The 27,608-nt window shown below is 37.1% G+C and overlaps 1 protein-coding gene and 4 non-coding genes across 5 annotated transcripts; 4 read left to right on the forward strand and 1 right to left on the reverse strand.

The window, feature by feature from the left end:
• Window positions 1-1,247: 1,247 nt before the first annotated feature.
• Window positions 1,248-1,442, forward strand: LOC113284678. The gene has a single exon (XR_003328317.1). It is a non-coding gene; the product is annotated as a U2 spliceosomal RNA (small nuclear RNA).
• Window positions 1,443-1,876: 434 nt separating this feature from the next.
• Window positions 1,877-2,038, forward strand: LOC113284923. Its single transcript, XR_003328451.1, has one exon. It is a non-coding gene; the product is annotated as a U1 spliceosomal RNA (small nuclear RNA).
• An 8,912-nt stretch (window positions 2,039-10,950) lies between these two features.
• Window positions 10,951-11,909, reverse strand: LOC113284130 (ribulose bisphosphate carboxylase large chain). Its single transcript, XM_026533547.1, has one exon. It carries the CDS (start codon window positions 11,747-11,749, stop codon window positions 11,111-11,113), a length of 639 nt encoding a protein of 212 aa, XP_026389332.1. The 5' UTR covers window positions 11,750-11,909; the 3' UTR covers window positions 10,951-11,110.
• Window positions 11,910-18,440: 6,531 nt separating this feature from the next.
• LOC113284662 lies at window positions 18,441-18,636 on the forward strand. The gene has a single exon (XR_003328302.1). It is a non-coding gene; the product is annotated as a U2 spliceosomal RNA (small nuclear RNA).
• A 289-nt stretch (window positions 18,637-18,925) lies between these two features.
• Window positions 18,926-19,087, forward strand: LOC113284977. The gene has a single exon (XR_003328498.1). It is a non-coding gene; the product is annotated as a U1 spliceosomal RNA (small nuclear RNA).
• Window positions 19,088-27,608: the final 8,521 nt, after the last annotated feature.

The following is a 27,608-nucleotide window of genomic DNA, read 5'->3' on the forward strand; positions in this document are numbered from 1 at the left end:
GATTGAAGAACAAGGTATGGGAAAGCTATCAAATCTTTTGAGATTAGAAGCTCGGCTTATGTTTTACAGTTAGTTACTCATCCCAATTAAAGTTAATTTGGTTTTCAGCCTTCAATTTTATTGAATGTGAGTATTCTATAAAGGAAGAATTCATTAATAATGGTTCCACAATAGAAGTTGAATATTTATGATTGTGAGACTTAGAAGGTTAAGGATTGTCTCTCCATTGCTTTAGTTTATTGTCTTAGTTTCCCAGCGAAGACCAAGGAAAGGAATGTATGCAAAGGGAAAAGAAATCATGAATTTTGAGTATCCACGAAGGGATAATAAATCCAGAAATTGAACACCTAATTGATGATGAATTGTTTAAAGAAATTGTCTTTCTTAAACACATTACTGGACCGTTATAATACTCCTGTTAACATGATAAAGGTATTATGTAAACCATTAAGTTATAGGTAGAATTGGTTACTCGGTATACTTTTTCCTAGCCAACACCACTACAACACGCTGTTGCATATCTATCGCCTTGAATGATTCAACCAATCAACATCATCCATTGTTGAAATACCAGCATTACCTTACCTCGGTATAAAGTCCAAAACTTCGCTTTAAAAATTGTATCACCTCCTTGCCATTGCAGACAAACCGAAGTATAATGCACCGACAAACACAGCCTTCGAATCATCAAACGGAAAGTCTAGTTCCATCATTGCATTCTGCATACTTCTTTTCCACAAAAGCAAACAACTGGATGATGAAAAATTATTGGACAACTTCATGTTAACGAACATTAGCTTCGTCAACAACTGTACCTTTTTGAAAATCCCAACAAAATCTGCTAAACCAACAGCTTGAGCTAGGTAGTGAACGATCATCTTGAATATCGTGGTTAACCGGTTATCTTCACCCTTATCATTGCCAAGTACCTTAGAAGTGGCGGAAATGTTGCGTTCTTCTTCACTACTATAGTACCGTCGTCAACCCCATAGTCGGGAAGGTAGGAAATTGTCTCCATCTGAAAATGTCTTGCCTTTTCAGATATAAGTGACTCCAGATTGGGTGTTAGTTACTACTACATCAGAGTTTGGCACATTGTTATCGAAGTCTTTTCAGACACTCGTATCCTGCCCATGACTCGTATACCTAAGCCGGAGTAAGCTAATACTTTAGTCCCACCTAGACTAGTTAAAGCAGAAGAACGGAAACGAGACTGTATAAAGCAAGAAGCTTAAGATTGAACAAGCATACCTTTCTCGGCCTTTTGGCTAAGATCAAGTGTAGTATCTGTTCTTATCAGTTTAATATCTGATATGAACCATCGGCTCACACGATATTAAATTAATTTTTTTCAAGGGGAGTTCCCATCACAGCAGCTTGCTGCTAGGGTTCTCACGCGTCGCCTTTGTGTTGCACTACTGCATAGGCCTGGCACACCCCAACCAAAACTAAGATAAAAATTATGTTCCCTAACCTGGACCCTTTGACCAGTTCCGCAAATCTCAGAGCAGTTAGCTCTTGAATTTGGTGTTCTTGCCACGGGTTAGGCCTTCAATGTGAACCTGTATCACTTTGGGAAATCCAATCTGAAAATGTCCAAATTCACCATTGCTTCTAGAAACGGTGGTTCCAAATTCACCAATAAAAGCTCTTGGTAACACTCCACCAAGGTCCAAGTAAGATCTTTGTTCTTATAGCCCACCAAAGGCGCACTGTTTTGCAAGAAGATTATAGGTCTACAATATACATAGCCCAACCTCTCCCAACGCTTGGAGTTATTGCAGAATGAAGATAATAATAATCCCACATTAATTAGAACATAGAAAAGATGAGGAAAAGAAGCCTATAAGACAAGCTTGTAATGCTACTAGGAATCATACTTACCTGGACGGGGTCTATGACTGATCATGAAGGGTCATGGCCTAGGTTAGTGACTTCCATTGCACTTTGGAAGGGCGCTCGCCTAAGATCTCCCCACTGAGGGAGAGTCCACGTCATAATTTGTTCCTGAGGGGGAACGCGTCCGCGCGGCCCCTGCCAATCTTCCAAGTCTAAATTTTATCTACGGTTGTATTATTTAGCGTTTGCTCTTACCATAGTGCAGTTTGCTTGATCCGAACAGGATCTGTTATTTGAGCTTGATCTGCAACACTTGATGATCTCGTCAGAATGTGTTGGACAATAAGTTTCTCTGAAAAATATGGAATTGCATTATCTTAATCATCAATTTTCTTCGCAAGAAAAAAAAAAAAAAAACTTCCGACTGTAGTTCCCCAATTTTATTTTATTTTTGATAATTTTCCGTTATGGCCTGTAAACAATCCCTTCTGTTAAAACATGGCTGCCCAAAATCAAATTGAAGGCTACTATTCTAATAAGGTGAATTCGTTTGGATAGCAGGTGATCATCAGCCCTTGTGTTGTTAAAGGCACTTAAGATAGGAGGGGGACTCAATAGCACTTTAAATATGGCCACACAATTGACTCATGCATGTGGCTTGAAGATAAGATATGAAAAGGCCACATCCAAGAAATTTTACAGTCAATAAGACTAGTGGAGGTGGTGTTTACTCTAATAGACCGATGTGGTGGTGTTGGGTTCCATTCATCATCACTTGATCTCTAAATCCGCAATAATAATCTCAGCAAACATTTCTTTTCTTCTTCTGTGAACACTCACAGAGATGTTCCTCACAAGGCGGAATTCTTCAATATTAGCTACTTCCTCTCAATTTTAATCTCTTTTCTACATTTGGCGTCTTTTCAGTTGGCAAATGCTCGAGTAGAAGAAGAAACACCTCAGTGCCAAGAGAACGAGTCGTTCAGGTATTCGAAGAGGCTTCTGCTTCGGTGGTTTTATTAAGGACCTTGAATTAGCTAAGACCTGTCAGGCAGAAGCACAATAATGAAGAAGTTCTTACGAAAGAAGAAGAGGAAACTGCGAAAGTCGAAGGGACTGGTTCTGGTTTCATATGGGATAAAAGTGGACACAAAGTGACCAATTATCATGTCATAGCTAAGTTGGCAACTGATACGACTGGACTTCAGCGTTGCAAGGTATTTCTTGAAAATGCACACAGGGAAAAGTTCTCCAAGGAAGGCAAACTTGTTGGTTTTGATCCCACGTATGATTTGGCGGTTTTAAAGATCGATGTCGCAGAAGGAAATTTCGATCTCAAACCTGCTCTTCTTGGTACCTCTGGTGATTTATGTCGTATCACCAGAGGTACCAAGAAGAGCAGGTACCAAAGTTCAGTATCCTTCTGTCATCTGTTTTAAGAGATTCCCAACATATCATAAGATTCCCGTTCTTGGAAATCCGCACTTTTCCAAATCCAAAAAACAGATGGAATTCTAGGATTTATCCTTGGGGCAAATACTTTTATGCATACCTCCTCTGGCTGATCTACACCATACTCTATTCTCGTAAGATGATACACACTAGCTAAGAGTCCGCCTGGTGCTACATCATAGGCACACTGAGAGCGTAGATAATTGTAACCATATACATATGACATGACAGCAATGGAATGCCAATCCTCGGGCTTTATTTGTAAAGTTTCGAATCCTTGGTAATTGAAGCCTAAAAATCTATGAACTAACCCATGCTTGACTAGCCAAGCAGACAAACGACCCTGCATTTTTTTAATCTCTCCCGGATTTTCATTTGTATAAGTAGTTCACGTTTACGACGAAATTTTGGAAATTGAAGTGAAGGGCATTTGCTATTCTTCTGCACAAAAGAAAAGCAGTATCCCTAATTCACTAATTCATGGGAAGATACTGAACTTTGGTATTTTAAAAATGTTTCATAAGGTATCTCTGAAGTAGATCGTGATTGATAGAGTAATCCTTGATCATAATTTCCAGTATGCGTGCTACGTCCAACATAATACTTGTGAGTTGTAGTAAAACATCGATTATTTTGTTGAGACCCAAATCTATCTTGGTAGATTTCTCGAGATACCTTCTTACGAAGTTTTGTTATAGCATCGATAACTTCCTCCGGTTTAGGAGGGAAACCTGGCAAATAAACATCCACAAGAATTAGCTTATCAACTCCTCGAATAGTACTATAAGAATCAGTACTGAACATCCCTCATGTAATAGTGCAGGCTCCCATAGCAATGCCGGCTGTTAAAATTAAGTCCGCTTGCCTAGGACTCGATCTTGGTACCAAGCCATAATGATCAAAGTCGAAGCGCGAGCTTATTAATGAAGCAAATTCAATAAAGCAACAATCGGTACCATACAGAAGCGTCCATAAACTGGAGAGTCTTGACCAATTTGAAATATCATTTGATGTAGTTGAAATAACTAAATTTTGGGTTGTTTGATCAAGTACCGGAAACTCAATGGAATTCATAACTGTCTCAATGTCATTTTTTTCTTCTTTATTGTCTGAATATTCAGGAGCTAAGACCATTCCAACGCTCCTTTTCGCCATGCATAAACTAAACCAACAATTAGGATAACCACGAAAATTAAAGCTTCTGTAAAAACGGATACACCCAATACATCTAAACTCATCGCCCATGGGTAAAGAAAAACCGTTTCAACATCAAAAACAACAAAAACCAAAGCAAACATATAATAACGAATTCGGAATTGTAAACAAGCGTCGCCCATTGGTTCTATGCCTGATTCATAACTAGAAAGTTTCTCTGGTCCTTCGAGAGTCGGGGCTAAAACCCCCGAAATGAAAAAAGCCAAAATAGGAATAAGACTTGATATTATTAGAAATGCCCAGAAAATGTCATATTCGTAAAGCAGAAACGTAGATGCACTCCTATGAATGTGGAAAAAATATATACCGTATTCCTCGATTCGATCTGGAATTTGAATTAAGCTATAACTGTCTAGTCGAAATACCAATGAATTTTGATTGAACTCCCCAGTTTTTTTTGCTGTGGGTCATTCTTGTTTCAAGGTTCATCGAGTGGAGTCCTATTTTCACTTCTTTCAATTCCATTTCGATATGCTAGAGACATATTATGCTCTTATTACAAACTTATCGTTTTTATCTTGTCTCGGATTTTCTCTAAAAAAAAGAGAAAAAAGAATTACATATTTTTTTAGTTATAATTTATAGAAAATTTTTATTAAGATTAAATTAAGATACTATTAAGAATATTAAGAATTCTATATGGATGTTATATATTTTATGAATATTCATATAATAAAGCCGAAGGGTATTGGTTTATTTTTTTCATTAAGATCCAATCCAGTTAGAGGATTCTTGTTTCTATTGATTAGATACGGAAACTGAATGCATCGCCCTATTCTATTTTTTCCTTGTTCTAGACTTAATGGATTTTATTCAATGCCTTGAATTGAGAGAAACCCTTACATATAACAATCCTAGGGTTCTATCCCCAATTTACCATTTTTTAGTCTGTACTACCTCGACGTGCAACCCGTCTCCCCAAAAAAGAATCGGGTTATGAAATTAAAGCTCGAAGTCTTAAAAGAAGAATCTAGAATATCGGTCTTTAGTACTTGACTTGAAATGGGTCCGAAAAGGCGGGAATACTTATTAATGTAATAAAAATTAGTTTTAAAGTAAGACCAACCACTGGGTTAGCCTTCATGCAAAAAAAGATTTATTTTGAACGAGAACCCTACACAACGAAGTATATCACAATGGGAAAGTAAGCCGAATCCTAAATAATTTACAGAATAAACTTCTTCTAATCGAATCGCGCTTTATCAAATCTAATGATATTTATTGTAGAAATTCTCGGGATCGAGCCATCTGCTCCTTTATCCGAGAAAAGATATTTTTTTTTGCATGGTCCAATCATTGATCCCGAGAATTTCTACAATAAATTAGGTAGGTTACTAGTATAGTTCCCTATCCACGATTCTGCTATTGTAATGGAATAATTTTACTGGAATGGAATACAGGAAGAGTCTCTGGGATGGGTATAAATATAAAAGGTGAGTAAGATTTTGAATGCTTGTTTGTGTTGTACAAACAAAGTAAAAAAATTATGATTTGATTAATATCGGTGAATCAGTCTTTAGTCATTCATTGAATGATAAATCACTACAAGTGACGGAGATACGCGATTTAAATAACGGAAAATCCAATATTTTAAAAGTGTATCTAGAATGACTGGGAAAGTGGAAACAAGACCAGATATAATTTGATCATTATGATAAAATCCAAAATCCTTGGAGATAGAGCCAATCATTAGTTCCCAACCATGAGGCGAATGGAATCCGATACATAAATCAGTTAATAAAAGAATAGAAAAAGCTTTTATTGTGTCACTTAAGTTATAGAGGAATTCTTTCACCCAAGAATTAAGAACGAGAAGTTCTTCATTACCTAGAATAGAATAACCACTTAGAATAGCGAAACAGATTATATTTGTCGAGAAGTGCAAAATGCTATGAATATGACCTTCATTGTGCATCTTGACCAATTGTATCGTTTCTTTGTGGATTTCTATACGGAGCTTTTGTATATGTGTCTCCGGGTACTCCTTTATAATTTCGTCCAAAAAGAAAAGTTCTTCTAATTCTATGAATTTTTCTAGAAGATTTTTTCTTTAATATCATTCAAAAACATTTCGGGTTGCCTAGTATTCCACCAATTTGTAACCCAGGATTCCAGATTTTTATTAAATGAGAGAGAAACCCACCAGGGTAAAAATAAAATAGATGCAAGATATGTGAGGGTAGTGAATGTTTTCTTTTGTGGCATTTTAAATATGTAAATTACTAAGGAAACCACCTCTTTCGTCGACTCTATCCGATCGAAAATTTCTATGAAGCATGAGTTCTATAAAATGAAGATTCCTTAGTTCTGTTCCTTCCCCCCATGCTAACAAAACATTAATTCTTCGCAGTTCATTTCAAAATACTTCAATTGGTACGCGCAAGAAATAGGCCAATTCCGCCGCTTTTTGTTCAATTTCTCGTGGAGTCAGATTCTCATCAGTACGAGTCAAGGGAATGGCTCCCTGACCTCTGATTTCCATATAAAGGACACGACGAGGAAAAAGACCCTCTTTAATTTCGATTCTAATCGACTGGACATCTCTCATAAGGAATCGAAGGAAGATACGACGATTTATTCCAGGAAATCCCCAACGAAAAATACACACTATTCCTTCTTTTCGATCAAATCGGTCATAACCACTACCTACATTCCACGAAATTGTGCACCATAAATAGGAGCTAATGAACAGACCCGCGATCCCATAGAAAGACATAACGATGCCTTGTGGAAAAAAGAGGATTTCCTGAGACGGGAATAAGGATATCAGATTCCTACCAAGATAACTAGAAGTTCCAACCAATAAGAACCCTAGTGAACCTAAAAGAAGGATACAGGCCCAGCAGAAATTACTTGTTTTTCGAGACCCCGTTATAAGTTCTATCCATATACGTTCTGAGCGCCAGTTCATACTAGATCCAGTTGCATTTTATTGGAATTGAGAGAATAACCCAAATGAATTTTACTTTACTTTTTTGTTCCCGAAGTAACTCTCATCAACTAGCACTATTATGATGTGAACCATTAGAAATAATTCATCAAATTGGTTAAATATAAAAGCGTCTGCTTCATAGGAATCTAGACAATCTTATTTTTTTGAACATGAAGAAATAAAGAAGCCATTGCAATTGCCGGGAAAACTAGGCCCACTAAAGGCACAAAAATAGAGGGTAAATCAAAAGTTGTCATAGAATGGATACCTCGATTTAAAATTTGTACCTGTTATAAAGATATCTTATGATAAATATATCTATTTATTATAAGTATAGAATAATAAGTGCAAGGAATGTAGAACTAAATATGAGTTCTCACGGGAAATATTGAAATATGCACGATTTCTATTCTATTATTTTATAGATTTGAATTTTTCTATATCTATAATACGTAAGAGGATAAGATGAAATTCTTTTTCTTCATAAAATTTTGCTAAAACAAAAGAAGAATGTATTCTTTTATCCTGTTGATCGAAACTTCCTGATTACTAATCAGTAATATAGCACCAATTATAGGTATAAAATACATATCTGGAGGAAAAAAAAAAAGTAAGTATCCGAAACTTCTGATTCTTTTTACAATATAAATAGATCTTATGCCCGTAATGAAAACGAACTCTTTTTTTTTCTTTACCAATAACTAAAAAACTTCTTTGCCGCAAATAAAATAACTGAATTGAATGCTCTACTTGATTGAATTTTGATTTAAGGGAAAGAAACCGTGAAGCTGAAATAACTCACCCAGAACACTTTTTAAAGGATTACGTGGTACGATTGAGTCCAATAAGCCCTTGTGGAATAAATACTCAGCCGCCTGGGAACCATCAGGTACTGTCTTATTCAATGTTTGTTCAATTACTCTTTTACCCGCAAATGCAATGTAGGCATTAGGCTCGGCAATAATGATATCTCCCAACATACCAAAACTTGCAGTCACCCCACCGGTTGTAGGAGATGTAAGGATTGATACATAGAATAACTTTTTATTTGATTGATAATTATATGAAGCGGAAGATATTTTAGCCATTTGCATCAAGCTCAAACTTCCTTCTTGCATGCGCGCTCCTCCCGAAGCACAAACTATAATAAGAGGTAGAGCTTTACGAGTCGCATGCTCGATCAAACGGGTAATTTTCTCGCCTACTACGGATCCCATACTGCCCCCCATGAACTGAAAATCCATAACCCCAATAGCTATGGGAATACCATTTAGTTGACCTATGCCTGTTTGAATAGCCTCGGTTAACCCTGTTTTTCTTTGATAAGAATCGATACGATCTTTATAAGGTTCCTCTTCTGAATGAAATTCAATGGGGTCCATAGAAACCATGTCTTCATTCATAGGATCCCAAGTGCCCGGATCAACCGAAAGCTCGATTCTATCTGAACTGCTCATTTTCAAATGATATCCGCATTGTTCACAAACATTGAGTTTTGACTTAAAAAATTTCTTATAATTTAACCCATAACAACTCTCGCATTGAACCCACAAATGTATTTTTTATTTATATCGAGATCATTATATCTTCTTCTCATATTGAAATCACTTCTATTTGTGCTAATTCGTATACTGGAACTCTCGTTGTCACTACTATTTACACTTTCATTACAAATGTAACTATACATGTAACTGTCGCTGTAATTGTAACTATCGCCTGAAATGTAATTATCAATACTGATTTCAGAACGAAGATAACTATCAATGCAATTAAAAATGTGATTATTCCAACTATATTGAGTATCATACATATAACGATCGTAGTAGTGATTGTCGCTTTGAGAACCATTATTCAGATAACTATAAAAGGAACTTTCTAGTTCATTCATAAAAGAGCGATCGTTGTCAATCTCGAAAATAAAATTTTCAATATTAAAATATATCGAATAACTGTTACCATTACGATCCCTAACTAAAAAGATGTCATCAGAGATCAAACTCCGAATGTCCCTGACATCGAAAAAAGTATCCATATTATTAGCACTGGAATTATCACTATCGTCCCCACTATCAATATTTTTATCCCTATCATATATAACGGGATCTTCACTTCCACTGGTATTTTCAATAGGACCAAGACTATCCATTGATTTACTTAGCCCAGACCTATGTTTTAATTCCTCGTTAAACAACATCGAATGGAACCACCTTTTTTCCATAGAGCTTGTCTGCCCCCCTATTTGAATGTAAATACAATAGATGAATAGTCATTCGATGAATAATAATTTGAATATATCCTCTCGGAATAAGCATATAGATCCAATAGAATAATTAACTAATCACGGATGAGTCTTGAAAAAAAGGATTCTTTTTTTGTGGGAATCTGGATATCACTTCACTATCAATCTATATGATGGAACCCTTTCTTCAATTAGAATAGAAAGCGAGGGTTATCCCGTGCCGTGTACAAATTCTAATCGAAAAGATTTGTTCTCTCCTAGGAAGAATTCTTTTTTGGAGAATAATAAGTTTCTATTGCAATGCGGAAGGAAAAGGGCAATATACGGGACGGGGATAAAGCGTTGTGACCATTGGCTCGATTCGACCATAGTCCGGATTAAGGGGTATAGAAAATATTCTACTAATCCCATCTCAAGGATCCATAGGATTAATTATGGATCCAACAACAGAAGGATTTGAATTGTTGAGTCTTAGATCTTGTATTTAATATTTTGTATACCGAAATCCAGTATGTATATATGCCTGGAAAATGAAATAGGAACCTTATTCGTTATTCGGCTCAATCCTTTTTTAGTAAAAGATTGGGCCGAGTTTAATTGCAATTCAATTAAAGGAACGAATGGTAATTACTGGATTACAAAGTATCCATTGCTTCAAATTCGAATTTGATTTCCTTCCATACTTCACAAGCAGCTGCTAGCTCAGGGCTCCATTTGCAAGCTTCACGGATAATGTCATTACCTTGACGAGCAAGATCACGTCCCTCATTACGCGCTTGTACACACGCTTCTAGGGCTACTCGATTTGCTACAGCACCCGGTGCATTACCCCAAGGGTGTCCTAAAGTTCCTCCACCGAACTGTAGTACAGAGTCATCTCCAAAGATCTCGGTCAGAGCAGGCATATGCCAAACGTGAATACCACCTGAAGCCACAGGCAGAACACCCGGTAGAGATACCCAATCTTGGGTGAAATAAATACCACGACTTCGGTCTTTTTCAATATAATCATCACGTAGTAAATCAACAAAGCCCAAGGTTATTTCTCTTTCCCCTTCCAGTTTACCTACTACGGTACCAGAGTGAATATGATCTCCACCAGTACGTAATGCTTTCGCTAGTACACGGAAGTGGATACCATGATTCTTCTGTCTATCAATTGCGCGGTGGATGGATGTGAAGAAGTAAGCCATTATCTCGGCAATAATGAGCCAAGCTAGTATTTGCAGTGAATCCACCCGTTAAGTAGTCATGCATTACAATAGGAACTCCCAATTCTCTGGCAAATACAGCCCTTTTCATCATTTCTTCGCATGTACCTGCAGTAGCATTCAAGTAATGTCCTTTGATTTCACCTGTTTCGGCCTGTGATTTATAAATTGCTTCGGCACAAAATAAGAAACGGTCTCTCCAACGCATAAAGGGTTGTGAGTTCACGTTTCATCATCCTTGGTAAAATCAAGTCCACCACGTAGACATTCATAAACCGCCCTACCGTAGTTCTTAGCAGATAACCCCAATTTTGGTTTAATAGTACATCCCAATAGGGGACGACCATACTTATTCAATTTATCTCTTTCAACTTGGATACCGTGAGGTGGTCCTTGGAAAGTTTTAACATAAGCAACAGGAATTCGCAGATCCTCCAGACGTAGAGCACGAAGCGCTTTGAACCCAAATACATTACCCACGATGGAAGTAAACATGTTAGTAACAGAACCTTCTTCAAAAAGGTCTAAAGGATAAGCTACATAACAAATATATTGATTGTCTTCTCCAGCAACGGGCTCGATGTCGTAGCATCTTCCTTTGTAACGATCAAGGCTGGTAAGTCCATCGGTCCACACAGTTGTCCATGTACCAGTAGAAGATTCGGCAGCTACCGCGGCCCCTGCTTCCTCAGGTGGAACTCCAGGTTGAGGAGTAACTCGGAATGCTGCCAAGATATCAGTATCCTTGGTTTCATAGTCAGGAGTATAATAAGTCAATTTGTAATCTTTAACACCAGCTTTGAATCCAACACCTGCTTTAGTCTCTGTTTGTGGTGACATAAGTCCCTCCCTACAACGCATGAATTAAGAATTCTCACAACGACAAGGTCTACTCGACATGAATTAGCCGTTAATGAAACCTTTAACAGGAATCTTTCACAAAACTCTCAACAAATATTATCAACTAATCAGAATGGTTGGTTGTTAGACCACGGTATTTGATTCGCCAAATACATCAACATCATTATTGTATACTCTTTCATATGTATGGCGCAACCCAATCCCTGTTTTTCAAGTTTCGAATCCCGTACTTTTTTTAATCTAAATTTATCAAAAAAAGGAAATTCACTCTTGACAGTGCTATATGTTGTATATGTAAATCCTAGATGTAAAACTATCCGGAATTCGTCCCTAAAAAGGTAGAGAAGAGGCGGAAAAATATATGCTGAAATAAGAAATAATGGCCAATGTGAAAAAAAATGAATCATAAATAGAGTTCAGGTTCGAATTCCATAGAAAATATGGGTGGGATTGTCTATAATGCTAGAGAACTGAAACGCTCCCTCATGGTTTTTATCCATCTACCTCATTTTTTAGGTTGTGAAACTTGAAAATTAACTCATTGAACGAGTAAACAATCGAATTGGAGTCGCTTGAATGGTACCAACGAAATCAAGTACTAACTCCTATTTATTATTGTATTGAATTAACCGATCAACCTGCTTGCTATCGGACATTTTTTTTCGGTTTACAAAATGCAAAGAATTTCTACATATTTCACTTTATCATTATTATGAAAACAAATCCTACCCCTTCGGGTCTCGGGGTTTCCGCACTTGAAGAAAAAACCTGGGGCGTGTCGCTCAAATCATTGGTCCGGTGCTAGATGTATCCTTTCCCCCGGGTAAGATGCCTAATATTTACAACGCTTTGGTAGTTAAGGGCCGAAATACTGACGGCGAGCTAATTAATGTCACTTGTGAGGTACAGCAATTATTAGGAAATAATCGAGTGAGAGCTGTAGCTATGAGTGCTACAGATGGTCTGAAGAGAGGAATGGAGGTTATTGACACGGGAGCTGCTCTAAGTGTTCCGGTTGGTGGGGCTACTCTCGGACGAATTTTCAACGTTCTTGGAGAGCCTGTTGATAATTTAGGTCCTGTAGATACTCGCACAACATCTCCTATTCATAGATCCGCGCCTGCCTTTATACAATTAGATACAAAATTATCTATTTTTGAAACAGGGATCAAAGTAGTTGATTTTAGCTCCTTATCGACGTGGGGGGAAAATAGGACTATTCGGGGGAGCTGGAGTGGGTAAACAGTCCTTATCATGGAATTGATCAACAACATCGCCAAAGCTCATGAGCGTATCTGTATTTGGATGAGGGGTGAGCGTATCGTGAGGGGAATGATCTTTACATGGAAATGAAAGAGCCTGGAGTAAATGAACAAAATCTGCAGAATAAAAGTAGCTCTAGTCATGGTCAGATGAATGAACCGCCGGGAGCTCGTATGAGAGTTGGTTTGACTACCGTAACCATGGCAGAATATTTCGAGATGTTAATGAACAAGATGTCCTTCTATTTATCGACAATATTTTCCGATTTGTCCAAGCAGGATCCGAAGTATCTGCTTTATTAGGCAGAATGCCTTCTGCTGTGGGTTATCAACCTACCCTTAGTACAGAAATGGGTACTTTGCAAGAAAGAATTACTTCTACCAAAGAGGGGTCTATAACTTCTATTCAAGCAGTTTATGTACCTGCGGACGATTTGACCGACCCTGCCCCTGCCACAACATTTGCACATTTAGATGCTACTACCGTATTATCAAGAGGACTAGCTTCAAAAGGTATCTATCCAGCAGTAGATCCTCTTGATAGTACGTCAACTATGCTCCAACCTCGCATCGTTGGTGAAGAACATTATGAAATTGCGCAAAGAGTTAAGCAAACTTCACAACGTTACAAAGAACTTCAGGATATTATAGCTATCCTTGGGTTGGACGAATTATCTGAAGAGGATCGTTTAACCGTAGCAAGAGCACGAAAAATTGAGCGTTTCTTATCACAACCCTTCTTCGTAGCAGAAGTATTTACGGGCTCTCCAGGGAAATATGTTGGTCTAGCAGAAACCATTAGGGGGTTTCAATTGATCCTTTCCGGAGAATTAGATGGTCTTCCTGAGCAGGCCTTTTATTTGGTAGGTAACATCGACGAAGCTACCGCGAAGGCTGTGAACATAGAAGTGGAGAGCAAATTGAAGAAATGACCTTAAATCTTTGTGTACTAACCCCGAATCAAATTGTTTGGGATTCAGAAGTGAAAGAAATTGTTTTATCTACTAATAGTGGCCAAATCGGTGTATTACCAAATCACGCCCCTATTGCCACAGCTGTAGATATAGGTATTTTGAGACTACGCCTTAATGACCAATGGTTAAAAATCGCTCTGATGGGTGGTTTTGCTAGAGTAGGCAATAATGAGATTACCATCTTAGTAAATGATGCGGAGAAGGGTAGTGACATTGATCCACAAGAAGCTCAGAAAGCTCTTGAAATAGCTGAAGCTAACTTAAGTCGGGCTGAGGGCAAGAGACAAACAATTGAAGCGAATTTAGCCGTCAGACGAGCTAGGACGCGAGTAGAGGCTATGAATGAAATTTCATAAAAAATAGGTGCGCCCCAATAAAAAAGGAAATTCTGTTTATACACCATATTTTGGTTCTGCGGATTGAGTCGAATCAACTGTAATGGCATTTCTTATGCAACTAAAATAAAAGGGAGGGTGGGTAGAAAAACTTATTAGATACTAATTACTCCGGTATCTAATAAGTTCTACCTACTATTGGATTTGAACCAATGACTCCCGCCGTATGAAAGCAATACTCTAACCACTGGGTTAAGTAGGTCATTTATCATCACAAAGAGAAAGAAAGGGGCTTGTCATATCGATGAATTATAGATGCAATCTTATTTCTAAGCAATACCAATTCTTGGCAGGAAACAGATCAGAAGCTATCATGTTGGATCATAGAAGATTCATCTTGACAAGAAATTATTTCCATGATAAACTATCTATCACAAGGGCTATAGCTCAGTTGGTAGAGCAACTCGTTTACACGCGCGCCAATGTTTTTCAGGGGAGTCCATCATGCAATCAACAAAATTGATCTTATAAGATCTTATTGATAAATCGGTGTCTTACTCTATATATTCAAGGGAACAATAGCCTGACAAATATTTGGTTCGGTCCGCTTTGGGTGCCAATTTAGGCTCCAAAAAGAACCCATCATTGATTCGATAATTGATAAGGTGAATACACAGCCCATTCAATGCTAGGCATAATGAGTATAAGGACCTCAAAAAAATATCTTTTCGTACTATGAACTTTAAGGTGTATGAAGTTTCATATTTGACTCTTTGAGCAGAGCGATAGAGACTCCATTTAACTTAGGTTAATCTAGGCCAGAGGCAGACCTACGTCAAGGTAACTCTTCTTTGAAACACTTTGGTATTGCTCCTGGATCATAATCTAAATAATGAATCAGAGCACCGTGGAGCCATCTCGTTATCTTTTTGTTGAGAAAAAGTATGGCGGACTATCTGATATTTATATCAGTTGATGAAAGAGCCTAATGCAAAAAAAGGCATATTGGGTCTTTGGAACAGTTCGAATCATTTCGATAATAAAAAGTTGGATCTGTTTTACCGAGAAGGTCTATGGTTCGAGTCCTTATAGCCCTAGAAATTTGTATAGTTTTCATTTCCTCAATCTTGTTTGTTAGTTGTAGTCGGACGGTCGTTTGGCCCATCGAAATAGAATAATTATCACATGCTCCGAGAAACCCCCGTGGGTGAGCATGAAGCGGAAAAAATTCATTTCAGTGGGCACAATCGGTATTTTTTTGATCTCGGATAAAAAAAACCGTCCTTTCTTCTTTGTGGATGAATTACACACAAATTTTTCCTGTTTTCCTATCCAGGATCAAAAGGTTTGTGATATTTCTTTTCTTTTTGTACAAAATATCTTTTTATAGATCTCAATATACCCCAACTCTATTGCTCACCATTCCAATTCTACCGATGCTGACTTTATGCAAGAAGGTTGAGGTCTCCTTTTTGTACTTGGACGAGTTACGAAGCCCCCAACTCCTCGTTTTTTCGGGAGCAGAACTCAATTCGTTGTTTCATAGATAATGAATGTTTCCTAACTCTATTAGTGTTTGCATCCCTGTATATTTCCATGAGTTGTTTGGGGGATTTGGTCTGTCGAAACAAACACACCAAGAAAAAAAAGATGAATTAACTGAAGGATTTAGAATGAAAAAGATAATCGTCCTCTGATGATAAAAAAAATCATCATAAAGATGAGAGAAAATCATCCTAAAAATGCGAGAGAATATTTTTAGTAGTAGGAGATTATTTTGTGTTTAGACAAATTTTAATTTTGTTCTAATTTTGTTCTCGATTATTCTAATTTTTTTTAAAAAAACCCCACCCCCTCTATCAGTCACTATCTTTCTCGATTCTTCTAATTTTGTTCTTTAGACAAATTTTATTTTGTGTTTATAGTGTAGAGATGTCCAAGTACTAAAATGACTTAAATATCCCTTTTAATTTTACGCCTCGGGTTTGCGAAAACAATTCAGGATCATCTTGATAATGCTTCATTCCCCGTTTTTCTCTTTACGCCCCAGGGATTTGCCGATTCTAGATCGTGAGATGACTCGGTAGTGCTTTATTCCACGTTTTCCAGACAAGAAGCCGATGTACGGATATGGGTAGATTCAACATCGTGTCGAAAGTTGTTAACATTCTATTTCCACTTCTTTTATACTTCCCACAAAAAAAAAACGTCTGGACAAAAAACTGATTTCAGTCATGAGAGTCTCATTTATGAGTTTATAACGCTTCCCTCATGGTCTTCTATTCTCTTTCCATCTTTATGCATCCAAAGTCGATAAATTCCTTTGAGAATTTCTCATCCCGCATTATATGGAGGTTGAATCAATCCCACAATAAATATTTTTACTGGTTACATATAGAAGGTTTATAGTCTTAACCTTCCTCAAGAGTTATTCGGGTGGCCTATACGAAACTTTAGGCGTCAGAAAAAAAGTGTATATCCTAATTAGTAGGTGGGATATCTTTGGGAAGTGAGAAACTTTTGCGCATCTAGTAGTCGGGGCATCACAATATGCTACCTCACACGTATTTCTAGTTGTTAATTTCTTTTTAGGCCAAATGATATCTGGTTTGATCTTTACCAAATGATATCTCCATGATCCATCAAGGTACTCTCCAGTAGGACTCATTATTAAAATTACGGCCTCACCTTTCCCACAATCATCTTTGCTCCTAACTTCCTAACTGAGACACCATGTTTTAAAAGACACGTCAAGCTTGAGTCATGAACGACTTAGCTAGGGTCACGAAAAAACAATTTTGGATAGCCAAATACGTCTTAGGTCATAAAAAATATTGAATCACGGGACAAACTGTATGCATACTCCTCGTGATCTGCGAGAAAAGTTATACTCTTGGTTATGTTAAGACACACTACCTGCAAGTAGTGATCTTAATTAGGTTTTGCATATCTGTATGATTTAAAAAATATATATATATATCAATGATATGTACTACGCGATTTTCATCTATATGTGGATTACTAAAAGCTCTCATATAAAGCATATATATTGAATATTTGAATAATTTTGAGATAAAAACATATTTTACAAAATTTGTTTCATATTGGAAATAAAATATAAATTTAATCTTCATTAAGTTTTAATTCTAAAATCGATTTTTCGATAGGTTAGCCAAAGGCCTATTGGATTGAAGAACAAGGTATGGGAAAGCTATCAAATATTTTGAGATTAGAAGCTCGGCTTATGTTTTACAGTTAGTTACTCATCCCAATTAAAGTTAATACTCCTATTAACATGATAAAGGTATTATGTAAACCATTAAGTTATAGGTAGAATTGGTTACTCGGTATACTTTTTCCTAGCCAACACCACTACAACACGCTGTTGCATATCTATCGCCTTGAATGATTCAACCAATCAACATCATCCATTGTTGAAATACCAGCATTACCTTACCTCGGTATAAAGTCCAAAACTTCGCTTTAAAAATTGTATCACCTCCTTGCCATTGCAGACAAACCGAAGTATAATGCATCGACAAACACAGCCTTCGAATCATCAAACGGAAAGTCTAGTTCCATCACTGCATTCTGCATACTTCTTTTCCACAAAAGCAAACAACTGGATGATGAAAAATTATTGGACAACTTCAAGTTAACGAACATTAGCTTCGTCAACAACTGTACCTTTTTGAAAATCCCAACAAAATCTGCTAAACCAACAGCTTGAGCTAGGTAGTGAACGATCATCTTGAATATCGTGGTTAACCGGTTATCTTCACCCTTATCATTGCCAAGTCCCTTAGAAGTGGCGGAAATGTTGCGTTCGTCTTCACTACTATAGTACCGTCGTCAACCCCATAGTCGGGAAGGTAGGAAATTGTCTCCATCTGAAAATGTCTTGCCTTTTCAGATATAAGTGACTCCAGATTGGGTGTTAGTTACTACTACATCAGAGTTTGGCACATTGTTATCGAAGTCTTTTCAGACACTCGTATCCTGCCCATGACTCGTATACCTATGCCGGAGTAAGCTAATACTTTAGTCCCACCTAGACTAGTTAAAGCAGAAGAACGGAAACGAGACTGTATAAAGCAAGAAGCTTAAGAATTGAACAAGCATACCTTTCTCGGCCTTTTGGCTAAGATCAAGTGTAGTATCTGTTCTTATCAGTTTAATATCTGATATGTGAGCCATTGGCTCACACGATATTAAATTAATTTTTTTCAAGGGGGTTCCCATCACAGCAGCTTGCTGCTAGGGTTCTCACGCGTCGCCTTTGTGTTGCACTACTGCATAGGCCTGGCACACCCCAACCAAAACTAAGATAAAAATTATGTTCCCTAACCTGGACCCTTTGACCAGTTTCGCAAATCTCAGAGCAGTTAGCTCTTGAATTTGGTGTTCTTGCCACGGGTTTGGCCTTCAATGTGAACCTGTATTCCAATCTGAAAATGTCCAAATTCACCATTGCTTCTAGAAACGGTGGTTCCAAATTCACCAATAAAAGCTCTTGGTAACACTCCACCAAGGTCCAAGTAAGATCTTTGTTCTTATAGACCAACATATTAAAAAAAAAAAAACTATCCATTTTCCGTAAGGATCATACTTACCTGGACGGGGTCTATGACTGATCATGAAGGGTCATGGCCTAGGTTAGTGACTTCCATTGCACTTTGGAAGGGCGCTCGCCTAAGATCTCCCCACTGAGGGAGAGTCTATGTCATAATTTGTTCCTGAGGGGGAACGCGTCCGGGCGGCCCCTGCCAATCTTCCAAGTCTAAATTTTATCTACGGTTGTATTATTTAGCGTTTGCTCTTACCATAGTGCAGTTTGCTTGATCCGAACAGGATCTGTTTCATAAGGTATCTCTGAAGTAGATCGCGATTGATAGAGTAATCCTATCATAATTTCCAGTATGCGTGCTACGTCCAACATAAAACTTGTGAGTGGTAGTAAACATCGATTATTTTGTTGAGACCCAAATCTATCTTCGTAGATTTCTCGAGATACCTTCTTACGAAGTTTTGTTATAGCATCGATAACTGCCTCCGGTTTAGGAGGGAAACCTGGAAAATAAATATCCACAGGAACTAGCTTATCAACTCCTCGAACAGTACTATAAGAATCAGTACTGAACATCCCTCCTGTAATAGTGCAGGCTCCCATAGCAATTACATATTTTGGTTCAGGAATTTGCTCATATAATCTTACTAAAGAGGGAGCCATTTCATTATTACTGTGCGGCTGTTAAAATTAAGTCCGCTTGCCTAGGACTCGATCTTGGTACCAAGCCATAACGATCAAAGTCGAAGCGCGAGCTTATTAATGAAGCAAATTCAATAAAGCACAATCGGTACCATACAGAAGCGGCCATAAACTGGAGAGTCTTGACCAATTTTAAAGATCATTTGATGTAGTTGAAATAACTGAATTTTGGGTTGTTTGATCAAGTACCGGAAACTCAATGGAATTCATAACTGTCTCAATGTCATTTTTTCTTCTTTATTGTCTGAATATTCAGGAACTAAGACCATTCCAACGCTCCTTTTCGCCATGCATAAACTAAACCAACAATTAGGATAAGCACGAAAATTAAAGCTACTACAAAAACGGATTCACCCAATACATCGAAACTCATCGCCCATGGGTAAAGAAAAACCGTTTCAACATCAAAAAACAACAAAAACCAAAGCAAACATATAATAACGAATTCGGAATTGTAACCAAGCGTCGCCCATTGGTTCTATGCCTGATTCATAACTAGAAAGTTGCTCCGGTCCTTCGCGAGTCGGGGCTAAACACCCCGGAAATGAAAAAAGCCAAAATAGGAATAAGACTTGATATTATTAGAAATGCCCAGAAAATGTCATATTCGTAAAGCAGAAACATAGATGCAACTCCTATGAATGTGGAAAAAATATACCGTATTCCTCGATTCGATCTGGAATTTGAATTAAGCTATAACTGTTTAGTCGAAATACCAATGAATTTTGATTGAACTCCCCAGTTTTTTGCTGTGGGTCATTCTTGTTTCAAGGTTCATCGAGTGGAGTCCTATTTTCACTTCTTTCAATTCCATTTCGTATGCTAGAGACATATATGCTCTTATTACAAACTTATCGTTTTTATCTTATCTCAGATTTTCTCTAAAAAAAAGTGAAAAAGAATTACAATTTTTTTAGTTATAATTTATAGAAAATTTTTAGTAAGATTAAATTAAGATACTATTAAGAATATTAAGAATTCTATATGGATGTTATATATTTATGAATATTCATATAATAAAACCGAAGGGTATTGGTTTATTTTTCATTAAGATCCAATCCAGTTAGAGGATATGTTTCTATTGATTAGATACGGAAACTGAATGCATCGCCCTATTCTATTTTTTTCCGTGTTCTAGACTTAATGGATTTTATTCAATGCCTTGAATTGAGAGAAACCCTTACATATAACAATCCTAGGGTTCTATCCCCAATTTACCATTTTTTAGTCTGTACTACCCGACCTGCAACCCGTCTCCCAAAAATAATCGGGTTATGAAATTAAAGCTCGAAGTCTTAAAAGAAGAATCTAGAATACGGTCTTTAGTACTTGACTTGAAATGGGTCCGAAAAGGCGGGAATACTTATTAATGTAATAAAATTAGTTTTATAGTAAGACCAACCACTGGGTTAGCCTTCATGCAAAAAAAGATTTATTTTGAACGAGAACCCTACACAACGAAGTATATCACAACGGGAAAGTAAGCCGAATCCTAAATAATTTACAGAATAAACTTCTTCTAATCGAACCGCGCTTTATCAAATCTAATGATTTTATGTAGAAATTCTCGGGATCGAGCCATCTGCTCCTTTATCCGAGAAAAGATATTCTTTTTTGCATGGTCCAATCATTGATCCCGAGAATTTCTACAATAAATTAGGTAGGTTACTAGTATAGTCCCTATCCACGATTCTGCTATTGTATGGAAAATTTTACTGGAATGGAATACATGAAGAGTCTCTGGGATGGGTATAAATATAAAAGGTGAGTAAGATTTTGAATGCTTTGTTTGTGTATGTACAAACAAAGTAAAAAAAATTATGATTTGATAATATCGGTGAATCAGTCTTTAGTCATTCATTGAATGATAAATCACTACAAGTTACGGAGATACGCGATTTAAATAACGGAAAATCCAATATTTAAAAGTGTATCTAGAATGACTGGGAAAGTGGAAACAAGACCAAATATAATTTGATCATTATGATAAATCCAAAATCCTTTGAGATGGAGCCAATCATTAGTTTCCCAACCATGAGGCGAATGGAATCCGATACATAAATCAGTTATTAAAAGAATAGAAAAAGCTTTATTGTGTCACTTAAGTTATAGAGGAATTATTTCACCACCAAGAATTAAGAACGAGAAGTTATTCATTACCTAGAATAGAATAACCACTTAGAATAGCGAAACGATTATATTTGTCGAGAAGTGCAAAATGCTATGAATGATGACCTTCATTGTGCATCTTGACCAATGTAGTCAATATCGGCCGTATCGGCCGATATATCGGGGATATTTCGGATATCGGCTCAGAACGATACGATAAGAAGGATTCGGGGATACGATATTCGCCCGATATATCGGCCGTATCGGTTCGATACGAAATTTTCCTACATTTCCCGGTATGAGACGGTATTGGTCGTTTTCTATAAAGTTTAAGGGTAATTTTGGCGAAGAATGTCTTCCAGGTGGTAGAGAGGTGCATGTAGCTCTCGAACCAAGTTACTAAAGTTATTCTTTTGTTTTTTTGACAAAATTGATGTTATCTATTATATCTTATCCGAAAATGTTTGAGAAAATGTTTAATATAAATTATAGTCTCTAAATCTAGAACCGATATTATACCGATATTTCAACGATAATATCCCCTTATAAAACCGTACCAGTGTATCGGTCCCGGCCGAGATGAACCGATATCCGATATTAACTACATTGATCTTGACCAATTGTATCGTTTCTTTGTGGATTTCTATACGGATCTTTTGTATATGTGTCTCCGGGTACTCCTTTATAATTTCGTCCAAAAGAAAAGTTCTTCTAATTCTATTAATTTTTCTAGAGATTCTTTTATTTAATATCATTCAAAAACATTTCGGGTTGCCTAGTATTCCACCAATTTGTAACCCAGGATTCAGATTTTTATTAAATGAGAGAGAAACCCACCAGGGTAAAAATAAAATAGATGCAAGATATGTGAGGGTAGTGAATTGTTCTTTTGGCATTTTAAATATGTAAATTAAAGGAAACCACCTTTCGTCGACTCTATCCGATCGAAAATTTCTATGAAGCATGAGTTATATAAAATGAAGATTCCTTAGTTCTGTTCCTTCCCCCCATGCTAACAAAACATTAATTCTTCGCAGTTCATTTCAAAACTTCAATTGGTACGCGCAAGAAATAGGCCAATTCCCGTCGCTTTTTGTTCAATTTCTCGTGGACTCAGATTCTCATCAGTACGAGTCAAGGGAATGGCTCCCGACCTCTGATTTCCATATAAGGACACGAACGAGGAAAAAGACCCTTTTAATTTCGATCTAATCGACTGGACACTCTCATAAGGAATCGAAGGAAGATACGACGATTTATTCCAGGAAATCCCCAACGAAAAATACACACTATTCCTTCTTTTCGATCAAATCGGTCATAACCACTACCTACATTCCACGAAATTGTGCACCATAAATAGGAGCTAATGAACAGACCCGCGATCCCATAGAAAGACATAACGATGCCTTGTGGAAAAAAGAGGATTTCCTGAGACGGGAATAAGGATATCAGATTCCTACCAGATAACTAGAAGTTCCAACCAATAAAACCCTAGTGAACCTAAAAGAAGGATACAGGCCCAGACAAATTACTTGTTTTTCGAGACCCCGTTTAAGTTCTATCCATATCGTTCTGGAGCGCCAGTTCATACTAGATCCAGTTGCATTTTATTGGAATTGAGAGAATAACCCAAATAATTTTACTTTACTTTTTTGTTCCGAAGTAACTCTCATCACTAGCACTATATGATGTGAACCATTAGAAATAATTCATCAAATGGTTAAATATAAAAGCGTCTGCTTCATAGGAATCTAGACAATCTTATTTTTTGAACATGAAGAAATAAAGAAGCCATTGCAATTTGCCGGGAAAACTAGGCCCACTAAAGGCACAAAAATAGAGGGTAAATCAAAAGTTGTCATAGAATGGATACCTCGATTTAAAATTTGTACCTGTTATAAAGATATCTTATGATAAATATCTATTTATTATAAGTATAGAATAATAAGTGCAAGGAATGTAGAACTACAATATGAGTTCTCACGGGAAAGATTGAAATATGCACGATTTCTATTCTATTATTTTATAGATTTGAATTTTTCTATCTATAATACGTAAGAGGATAAGATGAAATTCTTTTTCTTCATAAAATTTTGCTAAACAAAAGAAGAATGTATTCTTTTATCCTGTTGATCGAAACTTCCTGATTACTAATCAGTAATATAGCACCAATTATAGGTAAAAATACATATCTGGAGGAAAAAAGAAAAAGTAAGTATCCGAAACTTTGATTCTTTTTACAATATAAATAGATCTTATGCCCGTAATGAAAACGAACTCTTCTTTTTTTCTTTTACCAATAACTAAAAAACTTCTTTGCCGCAAATAAAATAACTGAATTGAATGCTCTACTTGATTGAATTTTGATTAAGGGAAAGAAACCGTGAAGCTGAAATAACTCACCCAGAACACTTTTTAAAGGATTACGTGGTACGATTGAGTCCAATAAGCCCTTGTGGAATAAATCCAGCCGCCTGGGAACCATCAGGTACTGTCTTATTCAATGTTTGTTCAATTACTCTTTTACCCGCAATGCAATGTAGGCATTAGGCTCGGCAATAATGATATCTCCCAACATACCAAAACTTGCAGTCACCCCACCGGTTGTAGGAGATGTAAGGTTGATACATAGAATAACTTTTTATTTGATTGATAAGTATAGAAGCGGAAGATATTTTAGCCATTTGCATCAAGCTCAAACTTCCTTCTTGCATGCGCGCTCCTCCCGAAGCACAAACTATAATAAGGTAGAGCTTTACGAGTCGCATGCTCGATCAAACGGGTAATTTTCTCGCCTACTACGGATCCCATATGCCCCCCATGAACTGAAAATCCATAACCCCAATAGCTATGGGGAATACCATTTAGTTGACCTATGCCTGTTTGAATAGCCTCGGTTAACCCTGTTTTTCTTTGATAAGAAATCGATACGATCTTTATAAGGTTCCTCTTCTGAATGAAATTCAATGGGTCCATAGAAACATGTCTTCATTCATAGGATCCCAAGTGCCCGGATCAACCGAAAGCTCGATTCTATCTGAAACTGCTCATTTCAAATGAATCCGCATTGTTCACAAACATTGAGTTTTGACTTAAAAATTTCTTATAATTTAACCCATAACAACTCTCGCATTGAACCCACAAATGTCTGTATTTTTTATTTATATCGAGATCATTATATCTTCTTCTCATATTGAAATCACTTTATTGTGCTAATATCGTATACTGGAACTCTCGTTGTCACTACTATTTACACTTTCATTACAATGTAACTATACATGTAACTGTGTTCTGTAATTGTAACTATCGCCTGAAATGTAATTATCAATACTGATTTCAGAACGAAGATAACTATCAATGCAATTAAAAATGTGATTATTCCAACTATATTGAGTATCATACATAACGATCGTAGTATGATTGTCGCTTGAGAACCATTATTCAGATAACTATAAAAGGAACTTTCTAGTTCATTCAAAAAGAGCGATCGTTGTCAATCTCGAAAATAAAATTTTCAATATTAAAATATATCGAATAACTGTTACCATTACGATCCCTAACTAAAAAGATGTCATCAGAGATCAAACTCCGAATGTCCCTGACATCGAAAAAAGTATCCATATTATTAGCACTGGAATTATCACTATCGTCCCCACTATCAATATTTTTATCCCTATCATATATAACGGGATCTTCACTTCCACTGGTATTTTCAATAGGACCAAGACTATCCATTGATTTACTTAGCCCAGACCTATGTTTTAATTCCTCGTTAAACACATCGAATGAATGGAACCACCTTTTTTCCATAGAGCTTGTCTGCCCCCCTATTTGAATGTAAATACAATAGATGAATAGTCATTCGATGAATAATAATTTGAATATATCCTCTCGGAATAAGCATATAGATCCAATAGAATAATTAACTAATCACGGATGAGTCTTGAAAAAAAGGATTCTTTTTTGTGGGAATCTGGATATCACTTCACTATCAATCTCTATGATGGAACCCTTTCTTCAATTAGAATAGAAAGCGAGGGTTATCCCGTGCCGTGTACAAATTCTAATCGAAAAGATTTGTTCTCTCCTAGGAAGAATTCTTTTTTGGAGAATAATAAGTTTCTATTGCAATGCGGAAGGAAAAGGGCAATATACGGGACGGGGATAAAGCGTTGTGACCATTGGCTCGATTCGACCATAGTCCGGATTAAGGGGTATAGAAAATATTCTACTCCCATCTCAAGGATCCATAGGATTAATTATGGATCCAACAACAGAAGGATTTGAATTGTTGAGTCTTAGATCTTGTATTTAATATTTTGTATACCGAAATCCAGTATGTATATATGCCTGGAAAATGAAATAGGAACCTTATTCGTTATTCGGCTCAATCCTTTTTTAGTAAAAGATTGGGCCGAGTTTAATTGCAATTCAATTAAAGGAACGAATGGTAATTACTGGATTACAAAGTATCCATTGCTTCAAATTCGAATTTGATTTCCTTCCATACTTCACAAGCAGCTGCTAGCTCAGGGCTCCATTTGCAAGCTTCACGGATAATGTCATTACCTTGACGAGCAAGATCACGTCCCTCATTACGCGCTTGTACACACGCTTCTAGGGCTACTCGATTTGCTACAGCACCCGGTGCATTACCCCAAGGGTGTCCTAAAGTTCCTCCACCGAACTGTAGTACAGAGTCATCTCCAAAGATCTCGGTCAGAGCAGGCATATGCCAAACGTGAATACCACCTGAAGCCACAGGCAGAACACCCGGTAGAGATACCCAATCTTGGGTGAAATAAATACCACGACTTCGGTCTTTTTCAATATAATCATCACGTAGTAAATCAACAAAGCCCAAGGTTATTTCTCTTTCCCCTTCCAGTTTACCTACTACGGTACCAGAGTGAATATGATCTCCACCAGACATACGTAATGCTTTCGCTAGTACACGGAAGTGGATACATGATTCTTCTGTCTATCAATAACTGCATGCATTGCGCGGTGGATGTGAAGAAGAAGTAAGCCATTATCTCGGCAATAATGAGCCAAGCTAGTATTTGCAGTGAATCCACCCGTTAAGTAGTCATGCATTACAATAGGAACTCCCAATTCTCTGGCAAATACAGCCCTTTTCATTTCTTCGCATATGTACCTGCAGTAGCATTCAAGTAATGTCCTTTGATTTCACCTGTTTCGGCCTGTGATTTATAAATTGCTTCGGCAAAATAAGAGAAACGGTCTCTCCAACGCATAAAGGGTTGTGAGTTCACGTTTTCATCATTCTGGTAAAATCATCCACCACGTAGACATTCATAAACCCCTACCGTAGTTCTTAGCAGATAACCCCAATTTTGGTTAATAGTACATCCCAATAGGGGACGACCATACTTATTCAATTTATCTCTTTCAACTTGGATACCGTGAGGTGGTCCTTGGAAAGTTTTAACATAAGCAACAGGAATTCGCAGATCCCCAGACGTAGAGCACGAAGCGCTTTGAACCCAAATACATTACCCACGATGGAAGTAAACATGTTAGTAACAGAACCTTCTTCAAAAAGGTCTAAAGGATAAGCTACATAACAAATATATTGATTGTCTTCTCCAGCAACGGGCTCGATGTCGTAGCATCTTCCTTTGTAACGATCAAGGCTGGTAAGTCCATCGGTCCACACAGTTGTCCATGTACCAGTAGAAGATTCGGCAGCTACCGCGGCCCCTGCTTCCTCAGGTGGAACTCCAGGTTGAGGAGTAACTCGGAATGCTGCCAAGATATCAGTATCCTTGGTTTCATAGTCAGGAGTATAATAAGTCAATTTGTAATCTTTAACACCAGCTTTGAATCCAACACCTGCTTTAGTCTCTGTTTGTGGTGACATAAGTCCCTCCCTACAACGCATGAATT

Source organism: Papaver somniferum, chromosome 5, assembly GCF_003573695.1.
Source record: "Papaver somniferum cultivar HN1 chromosome 5, ASM357369v1, whole genome shotgun sequence".
In the NCBI taxonomy this organism is placed as follows: domain Eukaryota; kingdom Viridiplantae; phylum Streptophyta; class Magnoliopsida; order Ranunculales; family Papaveraceae; genus Papaver; species Papaver somniferum.

What these genes read in the sequence shown, in the direction of transcription:
- LOC113284130 (XM_026533547.1), bottom strand. Translation starts at nt 11,749, where the DNA reads ATGCGTTGTAGGGAGGGACTTATGTCACCACAAACAGAGACTAAAGCA.